Below are 22,805 nucleotides of genomic sequence, written 5' to 3'. Positions count from 1 at the left end.
GCAAAGAAGAAGAAGAAGAAGCAGATAGCATGGGTATATTTGAAGCCCTAAAAATCTCAGCTTAGCCTAACTCTATAAACAAGAATAGAGAGAAGAGAAGAGAAAAAGAGAAGAACAAATGAAGAAGAAGAAAAAAAAGAGACGAAGAAGAAGGACATGACGATGACTGACAAAGAGAAGAGAAGAGACGAAGAGAACGGACAAAGAGAATGGGAAGAAGAGACAAAGAAACAATGAGAAGAAGAACATACCTACGAAGCTCCTGGATTGGACAACGAGTTTGACTTCTTCGGAGCTTTGGATTAGGGCTTGTTTTTTCTTCTGTTGTTTGTTGATTTGGGGCTAAATCGACAATATTAGCATGTATATTTGAAGTATATGATCTGTTGTATTGTAGCTAACACATATAATTTTAGTGGTCTAATTGGAATAAAAAAAAAAAAAGCCCTTAAGGCCTGCACCTTGGGCTTAATTGCGCCTTGTTCCAGTCACGCACTTTAATCGTGCCTTAATGAAGTTGCCTCGCCTTGACCATTGCAAGGCGAAGGTGGCGGGCATGGCTGGGACTTGAGCCTAGGCGCGCTTTTAATAACATTGGTTGCACCCAACCCCATATTTACCTGCTACAACTTTATGCTAGAAACGCTCCTCTGTTGCGAACCACCAAAGCTACTTCTCTAATAAAACCTTGTTAAAGACCAATTTCCTCAACCTCAACCTACCCATTTCCTTAGGGTTACCCTATAGTTTAGAGTTTAGAATATGTTCTTGGTTGTTACAAGTTTTAGATTCTAATGGATTTAGCGTAAAGTTTAGAATATGTTCTTGGTTTTCTAACCAAATGCAAATGTAGAAGTACATGCTTTCTCATTAATGATGTGTTATTGTTGTGAAACAAATAGGCCCCATATATTAGATGTTTAACTTTGTAGGTGGGATTTTATTGTGTGAATAATGCCTGCTAGATTTCTTGACATTCAATGTATCAACTCTCATCTATTTGTTGAGGAAATGAAATAGCTTTTCATTCCTTCCAGGGTTTAGATGAGGTTCAGGCATATATTCTTGTCAAAAGGGTGATTGAGCGCAATACTCTAGCCATTGATCTTATAGCTAATGAGCTTCTTCATTCGGTTAGTATATTTTCTCTTTTTGATTCTTCCTTCCTCATTTTTTCACTAATTGTATTTTTTTTATACTGCACTCTCTTTAATTGTTGATGCTCAACTAGTGGCCTCAGATTTATTTTTCGCGTTATGTATAAACAATCATTGCTAGATCCATGATGTTATAATAATCATTGTTCTGGTTTGTATTGATATTAAATGCAATGTATAATCCCCTCTGGCCCATGATTGTCTACCTTATAAGACTAGTTATTTCATTTCACCTTTCTATCAGATGGCCTAATTAATGCCATCACAGCTTGAATGCTTGTCACTATTATTTCATGCCATGGGTTACTGCAAAAATGACAAATCTTCATGGACTTACTTTTCTACAAGGGTGCCAATCTTTGTGGGACAGAAAGACATTTGTTGTCACAATCATGTGTTGTCATGCAAGCCAGGTTCATCTGATATTTCTTTTTGTTGTATTTGTTGTTCTTATCATTTTCTTGTTACCATTCTCTGCATATGAAAATTTGCGAAGTACCAACTAACTAAATGTTAGATGATAACTTTGATAATTGCAAACTTATCCCTACCCTTCAAAGATTGAAATAATGAGTTATCTTGGCTGAGGAGGTAGGGTGAGTTAGGCCCCATTCAGATATAATCCTTCCATCTTTCCATAATTTTTCTCTCATTCACTACAGTCTTTGTTTCCAACTCTAATGCACTCATCGCAACCTGTTCATTACATACACGCACTTTTATTGTTCTAGGTTTTTTTGGTTGGTTTTTTTTTATTATTATTAGTTTTCCCCCCCCCAAGGCTGCACATTGTTTTGGCCTCCGTTATTGGGCACTCCCTTTCTGTTACTCACAATATGCGGAGCTGTCCCCTTTGCCAACTGACTGTCAATAAATAACCATAAGGTCCATAACAGAAAAAATGTCAATATGTTAATAGTTCACCACAGTGATTTTAGCCTTATTGAAGTTGATGAAAATGCACAATATCTTCCATTCCTTTATGGTTTGACTGCAATTCAACTAAAAACAGGCTACTGATGCATAAAAGTAATCCCATTGTGCCACATCACCATAGTAAATCTAACGGAGCATCTACTGTAACCCAAACAATAGTTGTAGGCCTCCTTGATCTTCTTGGTGAACACCACCACCACTATTTGCCTGATTTCATTGCCATTCCCAAACACCCACTCTCAATGCCCTGATGTCAGTGATGGGGACAAGTCCCCTATCTTCTGATTTGATCTTTGCTGTTTCACTGACAATGAATAACAAATTCTGATTTGATCGTTGCTGTGTCACTGACAATGAATAACAAATTGATTTTGTATTCATTGCATTACTTTCAAAAGATTGGAAAACCACTTGTAATTGCAAGTTTGTTTGTTGGGGTTTTTAATAATGATGGTGAGGTGGGTGGTGTGATCAGGAGGCAATGCAAAGGTTGAATTGGGAGGTTTGGAGAGTGCAGAGGGAGAATCATCATAACAATGATCATGTCATTTCAAAACCCGGCATTGTCACTGTCAACTAACCCATAAAACTTCTAGAATCTTTTTCCTCAATTCTACCCCCATCTCCTTGTTTGTATTCATTCATCACAACCAAACCCAATCATCATGGGTTTTCTACATTCTTTCAACTAGAAGAAGAAACACATGAATCTCATAAAGGTATATTTAGTTGACTTGTGATTGTCAAAAGTATACTGTTATGGAACATCAATTATATGTGGAAGCTTTAATATGCCGAAGCGACCCATATGACATTCTGTTTTTACTTTCTCTTTGTTGTGAAGGTAATGCTTCAGTACTACATTGAGCGGCAATGCTTATTGAAGTGTACCCGTCAGATTATCATGCATGCATGTAAGTCCATTATGCAGCTGGTTTAATTCCATTTTACACTTGTGCTCTCTCTCTCTCTCTCTATATATATATATAAATGTATACATGCATATATTTATGAACTTCTTTTATTTTTAAACTCAGGGAAGGGTATTCTGTTTATTCACTTCGGTAGAGGTTTGGGATATACATTTGCCATGTGCATCATATAGTATTTTGAACTGTATGCGCACAAGTACTGTGATTTTATAAAAACAAATCAGTTATTAGTACTCATCTCCCATTCCTGTCAATTCATGGAAGTACTATCATTTATAACCTAAGATTAAATGCAACCTATAATCTATGATTATCATATGATATGATTATGTATAGCTGGAAGTGTTCTGAATTCTGATATCTTTGACAGTGAGGTAGATATTAACAGTGTTTACAGTGTGCGTATTTTTTTCCATTTGGCAATCACTGATGAGCATTGGCATTTATTGTTCATACCCTTACATTATGCTTTCCTTATCCAGCATCCTGGTAATTCAAATTTGTTGCTATTTATACTAAAGTGTATGTTTTAAGTAGTTAAGATAAGGTCTGTACCTGATGTGTCCTGCCACAGTTACGGAAGTGTCAAGGCTTATTTGATGCTAGCCCCATGAGAGGATGATGTGGCATTTGATGAACTTAGTCTCTAGCCCTATTAAGATTCTTTTTTTGCAAAAGTACTGCTAAACTTTAAACACTGTAAAGTTCTCAGGTTTTAGGAATATAATTGTATTTTACGCTTTAGACCTCTCCCCCCCTTTCTTCTTTACCTCTCTTATTTTCGTCAGTCCTTTCTTTTGTTCGTCTCACTTTCTCTTTCTACTCTTCTTCTACCTCCCTTTTTAAACACTTCTTTTATCTTGAAATGCTTCAAATTATTATTTCCCCTCTCTGTCGCCAGCCATGGAACATGAGATGGAGAAACTTGCTTTGATTTTAGAATTTTACTAGATGCTCCTTAAGCTCCTGGATTCTGCCCATTGGTGCCTTTAGGGAAATATCCTATTTGCTATTGGTTCTTGGTATGCTGGCTTGACCTTCAATCCGTGGAAAGGACAGGGATGACTTCTGATTTGATTTCTACACCATTACACCTTGTTTGAATCTATAAGCGACAGTGTGACCACTTGAGGGAAGCTTTACTTCCGTTGTGGTTTCTAAATGCAGTGAAATTTCCCTTCAAAAACCTTTTGAAGCATCTTAATATTTTATGGGTGATGCTGGATTGCCTTGAACACTCTTATCAAAGTTTGACTGCCAAACCATTATGTTTGGATGGTTGATCAAGGTGCTTGAACTGTGCTCATAGTACAGGTTCAGAACAAGACTTGGACACCACATCCCCACCTAGACTGTTTCCATTCTTTTAAAATGTCATATTGGCGTGCTCATGTTGCGTTAGTGTATCTGTGTTGTGTTGGCTCTCAGTGTCCATGTCTGCATTACTTGGTAGATGATAGTGTGCACCTGCAAGTTAGGACTTGAATGTTCTGTCTAAGTTCAATGACTGTTGGTAAAGTTTGAATGTGCTAGATTTCGAACTTTCACTAGTTTGTCTAATCTAATTCATCGCTGCTTTGATTCCTGAATAAACATTTATTCTGATGCAGTGTATGTTGGAACTTCTAAAGAAGGTAGTGCGGTAATGGATGAGGCACAGAAGCTGATTTCTGATGGACTAGAAGGCCGATTACTATCTGTCCTCGAAAATCTTTTGTCGTCCTGTCATCCAGATCACATGGTAAGTTCATTGGTTCAGTGATTTGAGTTCATATGCTCTGCACTTGTCAAATACGTTTGTGTGCATTAGACATATTGACAAGATAAGTGGCTTTTGAGGGTGCTAAAGGAGACAACTTGTACAAGAGAGTTGTGATGGATAAGCTTTGCTATTCAATGAGTGAACTTCTAACAAGGCTAGCTAGTGGTCAGTGTGAAATTGGTTAATGGAAAATATAATGAATGGTTAAGTTGATTCTTGCAAAGTATTGAACACTCTGTTTGATTTGGAATTTTCAAAAATAGTTTTCTAAGTTTTTAATTTGTATTTTTTGTTTTTGTGAATTTTTTAAAATGTTTTAATCAATTTTTTTTTTTTTTTTAAATTTTTAGATCCACTTAATCTAGATACACTTAAAAAGTATAAAATTTGTACTAAATTTTTTCAAACATTCATTGAACACAAAAAAATATAAAACTAAATTAAATAAATCTAAAAAGTTTGATTAAAATGTTAAAAAAATCACTAAAAATAAAAAAAAAAATATAGATTACAAATTCAGAAAACTAATTTTGAAAAATCTAAACCAAACAGAGTGTAAGTTTTTGCAGGGATTAGAGCCTGCATTTTTGGCTTAACTTAGTGTGGTGGAAACAATTTCTAGTTTTAGTTTTTTATTTTATTTTAAAAATTTTCTGTCTTTAACTAAAAATAAGACGGTATCTGTCGAAATTACCTGTTGTTGTTTTTCTGAACTATCAAGCACTATTTCAAAGGTCTCAACTATTTTAAACAGAAGTTTTCACCTTTAAGTATTATAAACATAAATGTGAAGTGGCAAGGTGGAAACAATATGACACAACAGAACTGATTGGTTGGCTAACTTCTGTGGTTCCTTTGGTAACTTCTCTTTGACTACCTATCTCTATGATCTGGAGCGTTGTGATGAAGAAGATCCACAACTTTAGAGGCTTGGTTATATAGGCTTCGATTTAGTATTTATTGAAGGAGAAGATATTGGGCATTATATAGATTCAAGTGGATGATCAATATATATATTAATTTTTAATATAGGATCTGATTTTGGGTTATTTATTTGTGTTGTGAATCTGTTAGACCATGAGTAGAGTCACTGGTACCAGTGTAGTTATGCTTTATTACTTAAGGTTTAATCGACAGGCAAACATTGGTGCTCATGCTTGATAATAATTATGTTTGCATGCAAAAGGAATCAATAAATTCAGTAGGATATTGTAATTAACATGGATTTTTTGCAGCAGCCTTCTGAAACTTTTAAAACTTAAATTATATTAATTATACAGTACCTAGAGTCGAATTGAAACAAGATATGACTCGAGTATATCTGAATTATATTTCAAAAAAACACTCTCCATGGCCATCTAGGTGATCACTCTTGCTTTCCAACAAACTTGCTTCCAGAGTGGGTAGGGAGAGTCATCTCTCCACTTTTGTTCACTCAAATTCATACAAGCATCTCCTTTTCTATGGAGGTTAGTATAAATTTCCTTGTTGGACAAGGACAAAAAGTCAATAATGTATTTCCGATCAGGGACTCTTGAAATGAAATCTGATGTAATTGAAATTGATGAAATATTCTGGTGTAAAGGAAATGATTGTCTTGGAACCCAAAAAAAAAAAAAAAAAAAAAGGAAAAAAAAAAACAGGACGACTTATCTTATTTTAGTCTCAAGGTACTCTAGGAATTTTATTTAAGTCTAGAGCTGAGTCAGTTTAATGGATTATTTTTCCTATTGGCCATTCATAATAACTTGGGTCTAAGTCATTTTCTCTATTAAGGTTACCTGACGGTGAAGTTATTTGCGGGTGAAGAAGTTAGTTAGTATTCAAAGACAGTTACTTGGAGGCTAATTGCTTCAAGGCCAAATTTCATTAAAATTATTCATATACAGCTCATGTGATGAAGATTTTTGAAAATTTTGGCGAGAACAAAAATTCAGATGATGTTTGTCTTTTTATTTCACATATTATCCGTTCCTGGGTTTTTTTTGGAGCCCATGGCCCATGGTTTCAAGCGTAGCTTTCTGACTGAAATCAGTTTGTTTTGGGTGTTTTTGGCCTTGATCTGAGTTTGTTACACATTCAGTTATGGTTGATGGAGTCTCTATTTAATACATCAGGACCAAAAGGACAATGGGAACTTATGACAAAATCCCAACATCCTGCAGGGCCTTGTCAGTTCTTTGGCGATGTTGTCAGATCTTTCAGGCTTCACTATCTGATTGGTGTCTTCAGAAGCACAGTCAATACTGTAGACTAGGTTGGTTTTGGCTGGTATAAGTGCAACTTCCTCTTATTGGTTTATTACTATTCATATGTCTGTTAAGTACTTAGTCTCTTGCACAGCATCTCTGAAGGTTGAAGGAAGGGAATGATTGTGGCAGTTTTTAAAAGGCATGCCTAAGCGCGAGCTTAGGCGTGAGGCGCACCTGAGGCGCCTCAGACAGCTTGAGGTGAGGCGCTATAGGAAAGGCGCATTTGAGGTGCTTGAGGCGTGCGCCATAGAGGCTTAGGTGCGAGGCGCACATGCGCTTCATTTAAAATTTTGCTCCATCCTTATTCTTTGTGTGTGTAACCATATGAAATTACAACCCCTTTAATATAAAATGTAATCACATGCTTTGAGCTCCAATTTTCATATCAAAAAAAGCTCTAGGCATTAAGCGAAAGTTCTAGGATTGCAAGATGGATATATGGCTTTGGGATCCCTTTCAATGTAGTAAATTATAACAGTTTTGGGCCAATGATTGAAGGTATTAGGCAATTTGGTCCCAATTTAAAATTAAAACCACTAAGGTATTATATGACGTGAGTTCCTTGCCCAAAAAAAAAGAAATAAATCACGTTAATAAATTGATAAAGAAAGATAAATAGCATAGGGCAAAGTAAGATTGAATGTTATCTTTGAGAAATTTTTGAAACGTTAAATTTTTCATGATTTTTGGAATATTGAATGTTGTTCTATTTTTTTTTAATTTTTTTTTTTTTTGAAATTCTAAGAATATTTGTTTTATGTTAAAAACTTTGCCTATATTAATATTTTGGTTATCTTCAACAACTTGCGCCTCACGTTGCGTCTCACGCTTAAGCTCCAAAAGACCTTAGCACCTCAATGCGCCTGGAACTTTTTAAAACACTGGTTTGCGGTAGCTACACAACCAGGTGACATATAAGAAGGGTTGGAATACATTGCTTCCAGTGTAGTTAAATGACCCCATTGAATTCAAAATAAAAATTAGGTCTATCTATATTCTGAAAAATTAGGTATTTATATAATTTCACCCCACTAAAATCTTTTGGAAATAATGTAGAATGTTGTTGTTTTCTAATGAAGAGTTATTCTGAATATGATTAATAGTTGCATAATGCTTTGCGTGCCACAATATGGAGATGAGTATGTCTATGTGTGTATGCGTATATACACATTTATATTTATAAACATAATAATGCTTTGCATGCCACCGATAACATTCTGTAACATATGCTTTCTTTTGAAGGAAAAAGGTAATGTCTGATTGTTTTATATGCTGTTGCCATCCATTCGGTCCTCGTCTATTCATTTATTTATTTATTTTTTACTTCTGCATTTGACCTTTGATTTGTATTATGTGAGGTGTCCCTTGCAGGATGTTGACCTTTTTACTTTGTGGGCTGAGGAGACACTAATTGAGGATAATCTAATCCTTGACATTCTTTTCCTTGCTTACTATGAGTCCTATTGTACTTGTAATGGCAAACAATGGAAAAAGTTATGCTCACTTTATGAGGTATGGTGTTATCCTTCTGCTGGTATTGGTTTTTGTGACCTTTCTTATCCTAATCCTTGCTTAAGAGCACGTAATGCAGGGGATCGTATTGGGCTCTTCTAACTTTGGGAGGCTGGCAATATCAACTGAAGCACTGCAATCCATTTATCATGCTAAAGTTCAGTTGCTACTTATTCTTATAGAAACGTTGGATCTGGAAAATCTTCTCCAAATGATCCATGACGAAATGCCATTCAGGTTTTAGCAACTTGTTAGTTTCCTTTCTTTTTTATTTTTGTTAAGATATTACTGTTACATGAGTTATTTGGTCATGGACAAATATCTTAAAGAACTTTAGTACAAAATGTTTATACTAGAGGCCCATTGTGTAAGATACATATCATTCACCCTCACATCCCCATTTTATTGACGAAAGATCTCAACACTAGTGTTAAGGCTCATGCATAAAGTTATCAACTATCTGCTTTGCTTTGTGTGGCATATTGAGCAAGTTTACCATTGCTTGAATCATTCCATAAATTTGCATCCTGATTTTTTGAAATTAAATAGAGAAGTATGAGCTGATGAGGTCTACTAGGAAGCAAGAAGAGTAACACTTGTCTCAAATGGAAGCCAATGGCCTAATGATTATTCTGAATAATTCTTGTTCTTTGCCCCAGTTATGCCAAGTAATTGTCAGCTTCCCTGCACTGTATATAATATTACCTCTAGTCTTTTAAAAATCAAGGAAAAGGCAATCCCCAGGGGGTGACCAAATCAATGCCTATTATCCTACAATGGGTTGATTAAATGCTGGAGGACAATGGAGAAACCACAGCGTTGTCCTCATTTAAAACTTGCTTTTAATATTTGGAGAAATAGTTTACATCCATAATTTTTGAATCAGATATTTATTTGTTTCTTTCCTTTTTTGGGGATGCCATATTTTTTTGGATTTTTTAATTTTTAATGTGCTTTCTATAATTATTATTTTTGCTCAGGCAAGGTTCTACTGCTCTTTCTTTGAGCGACATTCAAGAAATAGACGCAATAATATCTAGTTTCAGTGCTTTTGAAGCAAAAGATTCAGGCCCACTAATTCTATCATGGGCAGTATTTCTTTGTCTCCTTTCATCTCTTCCAGGAAAACAGGAAAATAACGTGCTAATGGTATATTGCTTTGTTAGAATGTTGCTTCCTATTTTGTCTTACGTACTCCAAAAATTTGGTCTTATTTTTTATTTTAATTTCTATTCTATATTTCAGGACATTGATCATGTTGGCTATGTACGTCAAGCATTTGAGGCTGCAGCTTTGAGTTATTTTCTTGAAATTCTTCAAAGTGACATATTGAAGCATTCAGATGTGAGTTTCTCAGTTGACAGTTGTTAAGTATTATTGTATAAGGGTAGTTAAGGATAGTTATGTCTTTTGTTCCTTTAGTCTTTTATTATAAGTATGTGTAACCCTAATAGGTTTATGTGTGTGAATAATATACAGTTCTCTTCCTTTTCTTTCTTTTATGCAAATCTAACATGGTATCAGAGCATCATCTTCCTTCTTGAAGATTCGTTTCTTTTTCTTGTTTCTTTCGTTCTTCCTTGTACACAGAAAAAATCAAAAAAAAAAAAAAAAAAAAAAAAAAAAAAAAAAAAAAAATCGAAAAAAAAAAAAAAAAAATCCTTTATGGTCGAAATTTGATGGGTTTTCACCCTAGATTTTTATTTTAATTTTTTGATGAGTTTTTGAGTGTTTTTCCAATTTTTGTTGATTTTTGGAAAAAACGATTGATTTTTTTGGAAGCCCCTGCTGCGGCCTGTTTTTGGCTGTTTTTTCCCTTCCTCCCTCTACCTTGGGAGCCGACTGGGACTGATCTAGGGTTGGGAGGACTGGTTTTGATGATTTGGCAAGCTTTCACTCTATTTTTGTCAATTTTCCTCAGTTTCAGCACGTTTTCTCTCAGTTTCTGACTGGTTTTGGTCTCTCCAGCCCCTGTTTCGGCTCTGTTTTTGTCTCTAGAGGTAACTATTGTCCCTAAGTTGAGTTGGTGGATTGCCTCTGTTGGTTTTTGCTGTTTTTCGACTGGTATTTGCTTTTTTCCTATTGTGGGCATTTAATTTTCAATGGCTGAGGGTGAGACTAAGGATACAATTAGTGATGAGGGTGGCCTCCGTCGTGTTATGACTCTTACCGACAATCCCTCTCTTCAAATTAGTCCTGTTAAATTGGATGGTTCCAACTATTTGATTTGGTCCCGCTCATGTGGTCTTGCTATTGCTGCTCGCCGTTTGACTGGCTACATTACTGGTTCTCTTCCCCTACCGGATGGTGATGCCTCACTCCATACTCAATGGATTTCTGAAAATGCTCTTGTTATGACTTGGCTCATCAACTCTATGCAGCCCACTATTAGTCAGAGTTTCCTTTTATTAGATACTGCTCATAAGATTTGGACAGCTGCAGCCCAAATGTACTCCCAACAAGGTAATGATGCACAGGCGTATGAGTTGAGGAAGAAGCTTCGGAGCTTAGATCAGAAAGATAGATCACTCGCAGTCTACTATGCTGAGTTGAGTAGTTTGTGGCAGGAACTAGACTATTACCAAAGCTTCCAGGCTGTTTGTTCTCAGGATGCCACGTTGTTTCAACAAACCGTTGAGAAAGAGCGTGTGTATGACTTCCTTGCTGGCTTGAACTTGGAGTATGATCAGATTCGCGTCCAGGTGTTGGGTCGTTCACCTTTTCCCACCCTACGCGAGGCTTATGCCCTTGTCCAGCAAGAGGAGAGTCGCCGTAGTGCTATGGTACATTCCTCTATTCAGGATCGTTCTGCTTTAGCTGTTGCTCCTCCTCCTCGGGCTCCTCGGCCTAGTCCAGTTCAGTCTGGGAGTCAGGGTACACTGGTTGATCGAGATCGCTTGAAGTGTGATTATTGTGGGAAAGACAGACATGATCGAGAGCATTGTTGGAAACTGAATGGTCGCCCTACTCGGGGTCGAGGTCGTGGTAGTACAGCTCGACCCCAAGCACATGTGTCCGAGATTGCTGTGAGTCCTTCTGAGCCCAACACTCTTTCCCAGGATGAGTTACACACTCTCAGACGTTTGATGGCTCGACTTGACTCTCCTTCTACCACAGTTTCTTCTACTTCTGCTTCTTCCAATTTTGCCAACACAGGTATTCCTGCTAGTGCTCTTAGTACCTTATCATCGCCTTCTTGGATTATTGATTCCGGTGCCACCGATCACATGACAGGTGCCTCTAGTCTTTTCTATTCTTATTCTCCTTGTTCCGGCCGAGACAAGGTTCGAGTGGCTGATGGCACTTTATCCTCTGTCTCTGGCAAGGGTTCAGTTCATTGTTCATCTTTGCTTTCTCTTTCCTCTGTGCTTCATGTTCCTACTTTTTCCACTAATCTGCTTTCTGTTAGTAGTCTTACTACTTCTCTAAATTGCTCAGTGACATTTTTTCCTACTCATTGTGTCTTTCAGGACCTGGCTACGGGGAAAATGATTGGCAATGGTAGAGCACAAGGTGGGCTGTACTTTCTGGATGCCGTTCCTCCTGTCGTCCCATCTCAAGCTCTCAAGTGCACTATTGGCTCCTCTCTTTCTCTCCTTCATCAGTGGCATCGCCGTTTGGGTCATCCTTCCTTTAATGTTTTAGAGAAACTTTTTCCTTCTTTAGTTCGTGATTGTCCTAGGAGTATTTTTGGTTGTGATGCTTGTGAACTTGCAAAGCATAAACGTACTTGTTACCCTTCAATTAATAAAAGAAGTACTTTTCCTTTTATGCTTATTCATACTGATGTGTGGGGCCCTTCCCCTGTGGTTTCTACTTCTGGGTATCGATGGTTTGTTACTTTTATTGATTGTTTTTCCCGTGTGACTTGGATTTACTTGCTTCGAACTAAGAGTGAAGTTTTTTCTTGTTTCCAAACTTTTCATAAAATGGTGACCAATCTTTTTAATGCTCACATCAAAATTCTTCGTAGTGATAATGGGACTGAGTATGTTGATGGAGTTTTTCGGGCATACTTAGAGGAGCATGGCATTCTTTATCAGACTAGTTGTGTTGGTACTCCTCAACAGAATGGGATTGCCGAACGCAAGAATGGCCATCTTCTTGAAGTTGCTCGCTCTCTCTTGTTTACCATGAATGTCCCTAAGTCTTTTTGGGGTGATGCTGTTCTTACCGCTGCTTACCTTATCAATCGTATGCCTTCCAGTGTCCTCCAATTCCAGATTCCTCTTCAACTGCTTCCTGTCGCATATCCCACCTCGTCTCTTCCTCCTCGGGTGTTTGGGTGTGTCTGTTTTGTTCATTTGCAACCTCGTACTCGTGGGAAACTCGATCCTAAGGCTGTGCGTTGTGTCTTTATTGGTTATTCTGCTACTCAGAAGGGTTACAAATGTTATGATCCTCACACTCGCAAAGTGTATGTCAGTATGGATGTCACTTTCCGTGAAGCTGTGTCCTTCTTTCCTTCTCCTCCGCCATCTCCTCCGGGGGAGAGTAGTGGTATGGATGAGATTGCGGATGAGGAGATGGCCTATCAACACGAGTTGTCTTTTTTCCTTCCTAGTCAGCGGACTATTATTTGTGGTGAGGGGGAGCCTAATAGTTCTCTTGATGTGGAGCCTGACATTAGTGGTCGTTTGGACAGGGCTGATTTTAAGACTTATTCTCGACGTCCGAAAGAGCAAGCATCTCTTGTGCCACCAAACCCATCATCATCCCTCATGCCAGTTCCAGGTAATGCATCTCAGTCTATCCCTCTACCTGTAGTTGAGAGTCCTGTTGTCAATGATTCGAGTCTTCCTATTGCTCTTAGAAAGGGGGTTAGGGCATGTACTCAACACCCCATTTCTAAATTTGTGTCATACGATTCATTGTTTTCTACATATCGTGCTTTTGTTTCGTCTTTGTCTTCTGCATGTATTCCCCAGGGTTGGACAGAAGCTATCAATGATCCTAAGTGGAAAGTAGCTATGGTAGAAGAGATGCAAGCTCTAAGCAAGAATAACACTTGGGAGTTGGTTTCTCTTCCTAGTGGAAAAAAGCCTGTAGGGTGTAAATGGGTGTTCACCATCAAGCAGAAAGCAGATGGAACAATTGAACGGTACAAAGCATGGTTAGTGGCCAAGGGATTTACTCAGACATATGGAATTGATTACCAAGAAACCTTTGCTCCTGTGGCGAAGATGAATTCCATTCGAGCTATTCTCTCATGTGCAGCTAATTTGGGATGGCCTTTACAGCAGTTAGACGTGAAGAATGCATTTCTCCATGGTGATTTGGAGGAGGAGGTATATATGGATATACCACCAGGATTCTCATCTCAGTCTACAGTTGGGAAAGTTTGTAGGTTGAAAAAGGCGTTATATGGTTTAAAACAATCTCCTCGGGCTTGGTTTGATAGATTCCTAAAGGTTATGTTGAGGTTCGGGTATAAGCAAAGCAATGCAGATCACACAATGTTTGTCAAACGTCACGCAAATAAGGTAACTGTGCTTATAGTGTATGTGGATGACATAGTTGTGACAGGTAATGATGAGGAAGAAGTGACACATCTTAAGATGCTGTTGGCCAAGGAATTTGAGATCAAAGACCTTGGTTCATTGCGGTACTTTCTTGGGATTGAAGTTGCCAGATCTGACAAAGGTATCTTTCTTTCTCAGCGAAAGTATATTCTAGATCTTCTTGAGGAAACTGGCATGTTAGGCTGCCGACCTGCTGATTCTCCAATTGAGGCTAATCACCATCTTTGTAGTGGTGTTGGTGATCTTGTGGAGAAGGAAAGGTACCAGCGACTTGTTGGAAGACTTATATATTTATCCCACACTCGTCCAGATATTGCCTATGCGGTTGGGATAGTGAGTCAATTTATGCATGAGCCTCGTGCCCCTCATTTGGATGCAGTGTATCGTATTTTGAGGTATCTTAAATCTGCTCCTGGAAAAGGGATTTTATTTTCCAATCATGGTCACTTGAGGTTGGAGGCATTCACAGATGCTGATTGGGCTGGTTCTATAGATGACAGGCGATCTACCTCCGGTTATTGTGCATTTGTGGGGGGAAATTTAGTGACATGGCGTAGTAAGAAACAAACAGTGGTGTCCAGATCTAGTGCAGAGGCAGAATACAGGGCTATGGCGCATGGTACATGTGAATTGATGTGGCTCCAGTCCTTGTTGAATGATATTGGGTTTGTTTGTAGTGAACCATTGACACTGTACTGTGACAACAAAGCTGCCATTAGTATTGCTCACAATCCTGTTCAGCATGATAGAACCAAGCATATTGAGATTGACAGACATTTCATCAAGGAGAAATTGAATAAGGGTTTCATATGTATGCCTTTTGTGAAGTCTGCAAATCAATTGGCTGATGTCTTTACTAAGGGTCTTAGTAGTAAAGTTTTCCATCCTATTTGCTGCAAGTTGGGCATGAGAGATATCTTTGCACCAACTTGAGGGGGAGTGTTAAGTATTATTGTATAAGGGTAGTTAAGGATAGTTATGTCTTTTGTTCCTTTAGTCTTTTATTATAAGTATGTGTAACCCTAAGAGGTTTATGTGTGTGAATAATATACAGTTCTCTTCCTTTTCTTTCTTTTATGCAAATCTAACAACAGTTATGAGTGTATTTAAGATCCCTGGTCACCTGTGCCACCTAATGTTACATGTGTAATTAGTAGTGTATCCTTCTGCTTATATTAATGGTTGTATTGTATTTATGCTTTGATATCCAATCTACTCCTCCAAGACCCCCCATCAAATTGGGACTAAACTGGGTGGAGTTTTATTCCGTTGTGACATATTGATGTTCTTTTCTTTAATTGTGCAAATGATCTTTGCCAGGGTCCTATTGCTGGTTATAGAAGTGTTTTGAGAACATTTATCTCAGCATTTATTGCATCTTATGAGATCAGTCTTCAGGTAATTTTATTACTCCCTCCGTCCCATTTTCTTTGTCCACCTTTCCATTTTGGTCCGTCCCAAAATATTTGTCCACTTTCTATTTTGGGTATTGAAATTTTTTAGATTTCCAAAATTACCCATTATACACAAATATAAACACATTTTAAAATTCAAAATCAAAGGGTATTATGGTAAAAGTATTTTAAATTTTGAATTGATGTGTAATGATTGCTTGTCTCCTTAATAAGTTGGATTTCTCAAAATGGACAAATAAATTGACACGAAGGGAGTAATCATTTTTGTAAAGGATTTATAGAAGTGTCTTGAGAACATATTGGCATTTTATTCCTTCTTTTTTTTTTTCCTTTTTGCATTGCAGTTGGAGGATAATACCCTTAAATTAATACTGGATATCCTTTGCAAAATTTATCGAAAAGAGGTTTGGATGTAAAATCTCATTTTTATGATATTGATTGATGTATACTTTATTTGACATTATAGTTTGTTTATTTGAGGCATGACCATGAATGATGCAGGAGTCACTTTGTATTCAGTTTTGGGATAGGGACAGTTTCATTGATGGTCCCATACGTTGTCTTCTTTGCAACTTAGAGGGTGAATTCCCATTCAGGACTATGGAATTTGTACGCTTATTATCAGCCCTCTGTGAAGGAACTTGGCCTGCAGAATGCGTGTAAGCTGTTCTTGTGCTTTTCTTGGTCATCATCTAGGCTTCATGTGTGTCACTTTTCCTTGTGCCAAATGAATCGTTATTTGACAGTGAGGGGAATATTGAACTTGTAAATTTGTATGGGTTAATGATTGATTGTAGCGATTTTGGTTTGCATGACTATTTGCTGTTTCTAAAAGCAATTTAAGGAGCCATACAATGAGTATCGGAATGGAGTTTCTGTACTTGGCTCAGTGAAACCTCTAAACTGTTAGGATCATCACCTACTTTCATCCTTGGTAAATGTTTATCGGGACAGTTTCAATTTTTTTAAAAAAGAAAGTATTTTGCATGTATCTATTTCAATTGACAAAGTGGCACTCAAAATATTTTAGAGCTCTGAAAGATTACTTCTCATTTAAGCAAATTTTCATGATTCATAGTTGTTAGAATCGTGCAATTCATGATTCAATTCATATGATTCGATATGAGTTTCAACCAACACGATTCAAGTTGTGTTGTTGAATTGGAAATTGAGTGTGAATTGTGCGATTCACTGTGATTCACTTTATTCAGTTCACTTCAGTTCTGTTTTTGTTTGCATAATGCATGAAGTGATGCTGTTTTCGCCTCTCTATCAATAAATAAAAAGAGTTAAATAAGTTGTGTAGATATATGTGATTTTGTATGTATATATATATACAACTTAGTATATTCATATTTATTCCATTTTAAATACGATGTGTGTAGTTTTATATATATATACATATATAATTGTATAGTATATTCTATAAAGTGAATCTTACGATTCACAAATCGATTCACGATTCAACAACGATGTCGATGAATACATAGCCACCTTGGATTGTTGAAGTCGTACGACTGCGTCCTGCAGCCACCTTGGAATGTTGAAGTAACACATCTGCTTCCTGCTAGTAATTGTATGTTACATGTGGGCAAATTCTTTTTGACTGCATCACTGAATTTATATTCAGTCCTTGTCTTTCTTTGTTAAATAAATGAAAATAGTCCAAACTGTTTTTGTTCTGTGCTAATTGTATATGTCATCAATGTCTTGGCTTTTGTAAATTTTGTGGAGGATGTGATTATTTAGGTTGCTGGGCCCGATGTGGGTTGTTTATCTTTTTGTATTCTTTGCATCGTCTTGATGCTTTTCTAATAAAGTTTGATTATTTATCTTCCCCCCCCCCCCCCAAAAAAAAATAAAATAAATAAATAAAAATAAAAATAAAATTGTATATTTCATAATGAGTAAATTACAAATTAACCAAATTCCCATAGTCATTTGTTTTTTCTCGTTACTGAATCTGATATGCAGTATAACTCTTTAGTTGCTAACACTTGTGTGTTGCAGTATGCCAAAACCAATTTAGCACAGAGGTTAAAAAAAAGTCCAAGTAATGCATCTAGGAGGGTTAGGGTGTGGGTATAATTCTTACTGTTTGTGAAAGGGGGAAAAAAAGAAAGAACAAAAGAAGATAATGGATCAGACTGTAAATCAGAACCAGTGTTCAAGCCACAATGCCTAAAACCTTTAATTCGAAATCTTTTGCCAAACCATTTTCTTGAGAAATATATGAAATGGGCTTTTTATATGACCTTATTTTTCAACAATATCTTATTCAGTTGATATGTTTTTTAACCTGTCAACAGGTACAATTTTCTTGATAAGTCTGTTGGTATATCATCTTTGTTTGAGATAAGCAATGATTCCTTGATTGATGAAGTTTCTCAGATTGTTGAAACCCGCCTGCCTTTGTACATACCTGGGGTTGAAGGTTTGCTAATTCCTAGTAATACTCGCGGTCATATTTTGAAAGTGGTTGATGGGAATACTGCCCTTATACGGTGGGAGGTAAATGGACAATCATTCCTTTTTTCCCCCCCACCTCCTTTATGTTTTGACCTTATAGTCTCATTTCGTTGTTCTCATCTTTTTATGGCGGTAAATTGATTTTTCTACTTTTGGCTTTTAACTATGCTTGAGTGCATTTGTTGCAAATGCACCGTATCTTTTGATGTTAGCAACTGGTACTGTGTTAGTCTTTTCCTGTTTTTTCACCCTTCCCATTCTTTTAATCTGTGGATTAATGCATTTGGTGTTGTTGGGTGGAATGCTCTCGTACGAAGGTTAATATATCTGTTCAAATATCAAGGAAATAAATGTGCAAGTAACAGTGGTGGAGGGCCTCTGAAAAAGTAAACGAAGTTGGTTATAGGATTAGGATTGCAAGTAACAAAAATGTCTTTTTACAAGTAACATTAATAGTCTTAGGATTGCAATTTATTCCTAACTTAAAAACCACATGAGGCCATTTTTCCTTTTTTTATTTTTTTGTTATTATATACGTCAAGGAGGTGAAGTGGAAAAACCCAAACCACTTGGTGGTAAAATGTTTACCTAAATTGTTATACTCTGTAACGAAATTTTTATAGCTTCCTTCATATTGTGTATCTGATAGTTGCCAGTTTGCACTTTTTTTTACTCCTTTGGGATACTTGCACTGCTTATTAAATTTTATGTATTCGTTGTATGTATGTAAGTATCTCAATGTTGTTGATAGCTACTGGAATAACTCTTTGTTGAGATAATTTGATTGAGTGCTATGACTGGCATATTCCAATAGATGATGAACCTGTGTTTTTTGTGGACATGGTGCAACTTCTTCTATCCTGTGTAAATCTAGTGTCCAGACATCAACTTTTTGACTAATTCACTTTTGTGTTGATGTGTCCATCACACTTGTGCAGTACACACAATCTGGAGTGCTTCTGTTGCTCTTGCGTTTGGCCCAGGAGCTGTATTTGAATAGCACTGAGGAAGTACTTGTCACTCTAGACTTGCTTAGTCGATTGGTATCCTTCAACACGGTAATCATTTCTGGGTAATCCCTCTTTGCATTTTTGTGCGCTGAGGGTGATTAATGGTGGCTGATCAATAAGTCATGCTCCTGTTGTTTCTTTTGCATTGATAAATGAGATGAAAAATCTTTGAGTTCTTAAGTTACAGATTGCCGTGTAGTTTGATGATTTCTCTTGTCAAATAATGCTTATTGATGCATTGGTTAATTATTTAATTTTGTTATTATGTTCATTACAAATTAGGCTATGCATGAGTGCCTGTTTGGAGCAATCAATTGTGAGACAGTGCAATGTGAAAATGCATTTAACATAGTGGGGTTAGGGGGAGGTCGTGTTGCTGGTGGGGTTTTCTTATATGTCTTGTGACTAGATCAAACGGTGTTCTTGTAGTTTGATTAATTATTTTGGTTAATCAAATTAATTGAAGAGTTAATATAATCAATCGACAGGATAAGTGCTAGAGTCTTCGTGTTATTTTAGGTACAATGTTAATTACTTCAAATCATCAAAAAGCAACCATAAAAGCTATGGTAATGGTTGGTTGGCCCCTTTTTCCCATTTCTTTGATTCACTAATAGGAAAATAAGTAAAATCTCGTAGTCAATTGCATAGCATGATAAGATAATTTGAAACTGGACCTAATGCAACTTTACAAACAATGGCTGACCAGTTTAGATTTCAAGTAAAAGTTTGGTTTTTAGTCAAAAACCCACTACAAGTTGTCACATCACTTTCTCTATTTTTTCTGCACATCTTTTCGTAAAAACTAAAAAGACAACTAAAATAGCCAATTCCCAAATGGGTAATAAATATCCTGATGATATTTGAACCATTACCCTCGGGGTATCCATGTTGCTCTCTGCACCAAAAATAATTAGGTTAATCAGGCAAAAGCCACGCCAGAAATGAGGTCATTAATCCAGCAAGTCCCTTGCACAGAACAACAGGATTTGAACCTCAAGGTTAGGAGCCCTGCGAGATAAAAGCCAAGTATGACCTGTTTCTTTTCCTAATGTTCAAACAGAAAGCACCAGAGGGCCTGCCAACCTCCTCCCTCCTTTGTTCCCAGCCTCCCTATGCCCAATGTGGTAAACCTTTGGATTCATACAAATAACGTAGTGAAGGCCACAATACCCATGCAATCAAAAACCTATATAAATAGAAATTGATGCAAAACAATATGATGATACATAGTTGTCAAATCATGAATCAAATCGTAAATTGAAATGGCTTTGTACTGAATCGCAAATCAAATCGAATCGTGAATCGTAAAGATTCGTTCACATATTCTAAATTACTCAAAATAATATATCTATATATTTGGATGTTAAATATATCTTACAAATATAAAATATTAAAACAATGAATATGTTATTTTGAATGATGATCACATAGTCTAATAGATAAGAAATTAACATAGGTTCCCATGTAAGATCACTATCTTACCTTTTTCTTTTTTAGATATTGTTTATCAACAATTCTTAATAAAGAATGTGACAAAGACAAACTCCCAATTTTCAAATAACAATAACTTAACAATGATGTTGATATTTCATAAGCATACATACTTTTACAAGTAACAATGACCCAACAATAAGAAAGAATTAATTATAATATGTTTTAAAACCCAAAGCATTTTAAAAGGTATATGTGCTTATTGTTCAAAAAAGAACTTACAGAGCCATTAGGTTTAACTGACTTTACCCATGTAATATTGAAATATATTTATTTTAATAAAATAGCAATAGATATTTCATCCTACAAGTTACTTTAACCTTAAACATCGTTAGAATATACATTATGATTTTTTTTCAAGAAAAAAAAATGAAAAGAAAATGTCAAAAATATGTTGGGTCTGACTGAACCTAATTAGATCCTATTGAAAACTCCTTGATATCCAAAACATAGTTGTCAAATCGGGATTCGTATCGTGAATCGAAATGATCTCGTACCGAATCGCGAATCGAATCGAATTGTGAATCGTAAAGATTCAGTCACTTTTTCTAAATCACTTAAAAATATATATCTACACATTTAGATGTTAAATGTATCTTATGAATATAAAATATTTAGACTTAAATCAACAAAAATGTTATTTTGAATGATAATCACGTAATTTAATAGGTAAGAAGTTAACAAAGGTTCCTATGTAAAATCACCATCTTATCTTTTCTTTTTCTTTTTTTTTTTTAGATTTTTTTATCAACCATTCTTAATAAAGGTAATAACCAAATAGAAACTATTAATTTCTAAAGTAACAATAGTTAACAACGATATTGATATTTGGACAATAAGTATATATACTTTTCTAAGTAAGAGTGAGCAAATAATAAGAAAGAATTATTTAGGATATTTTATTTTAAAGCCTAAAACATTTTAACAGGTATAACTGACCTCACACATGTAGTATTCAATTTAATAAAATAGTAATAGATAATTCATAGTGTAACTCTAATCTTAAACATCTTTAGAAGATATATTACAATTTTTTGAAAGGGACAAAAATGAGAAGAAACGTTAAAAATATGTTAGGTTTGACTGAATCTGATTGGATCCTATAAAAAACTCCATGATCACTAAAATAATAACAAATCATATATATATGTTGGTTATTTTGGTAATAAATATTATTAGAAGTTGTATTATGTCATTTTCACTAAAAAGATGGAAAAAATGAGTCGAAAATATGTCGAACACAATAATTTAAAAAATTGCATGAATCGTAAAAAGTGAATCGAATCATGAATCGATTGTGAATCGTGCGATTCACTAGAGATTCATTTCTAAAATAGATTCACTCATAGATTCGTGTCGATTTTGCAAAAATTGCGTATCGAATCGTGAATCGAATCGCGAATCGTAAGATTCTGATAACAGAGATCCAAAATAACAGCAAATCATGTATATATATTGGTTATTTTCGTACTAAACACTATTACAAGTTGTATTATGTCATTTTAACTACAAAAAATGGAGAATTTTTAAAAAAAAAAATATGTCAAACATGATAGTTTCAAAAATTGCATGAATCGAATCGTGAATCGATTGTGACTCGTGCAATGATTGTGAATCGTGCGATTTACTAGAGACTTGCTTTCAAATTAGATTCACCCACAGATTCGTATCGATTTTGCAATAATTGCAAATTGAATCGTGAATCCAATCACAAATCGTAAGATTCTTGTAACATGGTGATAGAATAGTGTAATTGAGAACTAGCAGCCAGATAGACAGGAATTCAGTTGCAACATTTATCAGATGGCAATAGAAAAATAGAAAAACCAGAAACTGATTTTCAATTTTCAGCTGCAACATCATTTCAAGTGGTTTAGGTTCTTGCATAAAATTTTACACAACCAACATTTCAAATTCTTCCCCATAAAGCATAAAGTAGAAGCAACTTCATCTGGATTAGAAGATGCAAGCTAAAACCCATATAAATATCAGTCCATATTAAATAATGTCTTAAAAATAAACAAAAATAACTAAAAGAAAAAAATTAAAATGTCCAATAGTGGGGTCAAACAAGCAAGTCACTAGGTTTCCAAAATCATGTACGTCCCAAATGTGATTCACCAATCAAGTATATGTGACATGACATGTTAAGGATGGTCAGTTATTTCAAATATGCACGACTCACGACAGTGACCAAGTGCGCGAGGCTCCTGCTAAAGCCAAATATGGGGAGAGCAAGATGTATGCAGCCTTACCCCCATTACTGGAGCTTTTGTTTCCATAATTACTATATATACGTAGTTTGAAAAAATTATGACCTAAAAACAAGCTGTGAAAAGAAGAT

General features: G+C 35.9%; 1 protein-coding gene across 2 annotated transcripts in view; it reads left to right on the top strand.

The window, feature by feature from the left end:
- Positions 1-22,805, top strand: part of LOC114297572 (nucleoporin (DUF3414)) — a 72,543-nt gene that overhangs the window by 12,165 nt on the left and 37,573 nt on the right. The window contains exons 3-14 of one of the 2 annotated variants that reach the window (XM_082868271.1): positions 1,038-1,133; positions 2,938-3,007; positions 4,636-4,766; positions 8,411-8,551; positions 8,631-8,788; positions 9,532-9,700; positions 9,797-9,895; positions 15,394-15,471; positions 15,833-15,892; positions 15,990-16,147; positions 17,798-17,999; positions 18,896-19,015. In XM_082868271.1, coding sequence (XP_082724397.1) covers positions 1,038-1,133; positions 2,938-3,007; positions 4,636-4,766; positions 8,411-8,551; positions 8,631-8,788; positions 9,532-9,700; positions 9,797-9,895; positions 15,394-15,471; positions 15,833-15,892; positions 15,990-16,147; positions 17,798-17,999; positions 18,896-19,015 — 1,482 coding nt within the window. Of the gene's footprint in view, positions 1-1,037; positions 1,134-2,937; positions 3,008-4,635; positions 4,767-8,410; positions 8,552-8,630; positions 8,802-9,531; positions 9,701-9,796; positions 9,896-15,393; positions 15,472-15,832; positions 15,893-15,989; positions 16,148-17,797; positions 18,000-18,895; positions 19,016-22,805 lie in introns of both variants that reach the window. The other variant, XM_082868272.1, reaches the window with a different exon arrangement.

This window comes from Camellia sinensis, chromosome 5, assembly GCF_055761805.1.
Source record: "Camellia sinensis isolate YWXY chromosome 5, ASM5576180v1, whole genome shotgun sequence".
NCBI classification, from domain to species: domain Eukaryota; kingdom Viridiplantae; phylum Streptophyta; class Magnoliopsida; order Ericales; family Theaceae; genus Camellia; species Camellia sinensis.
Note: the sequence above shows the minus strand (reverse complement) of the source record. Positions and strands in the feature narration are given on the sequence as shown.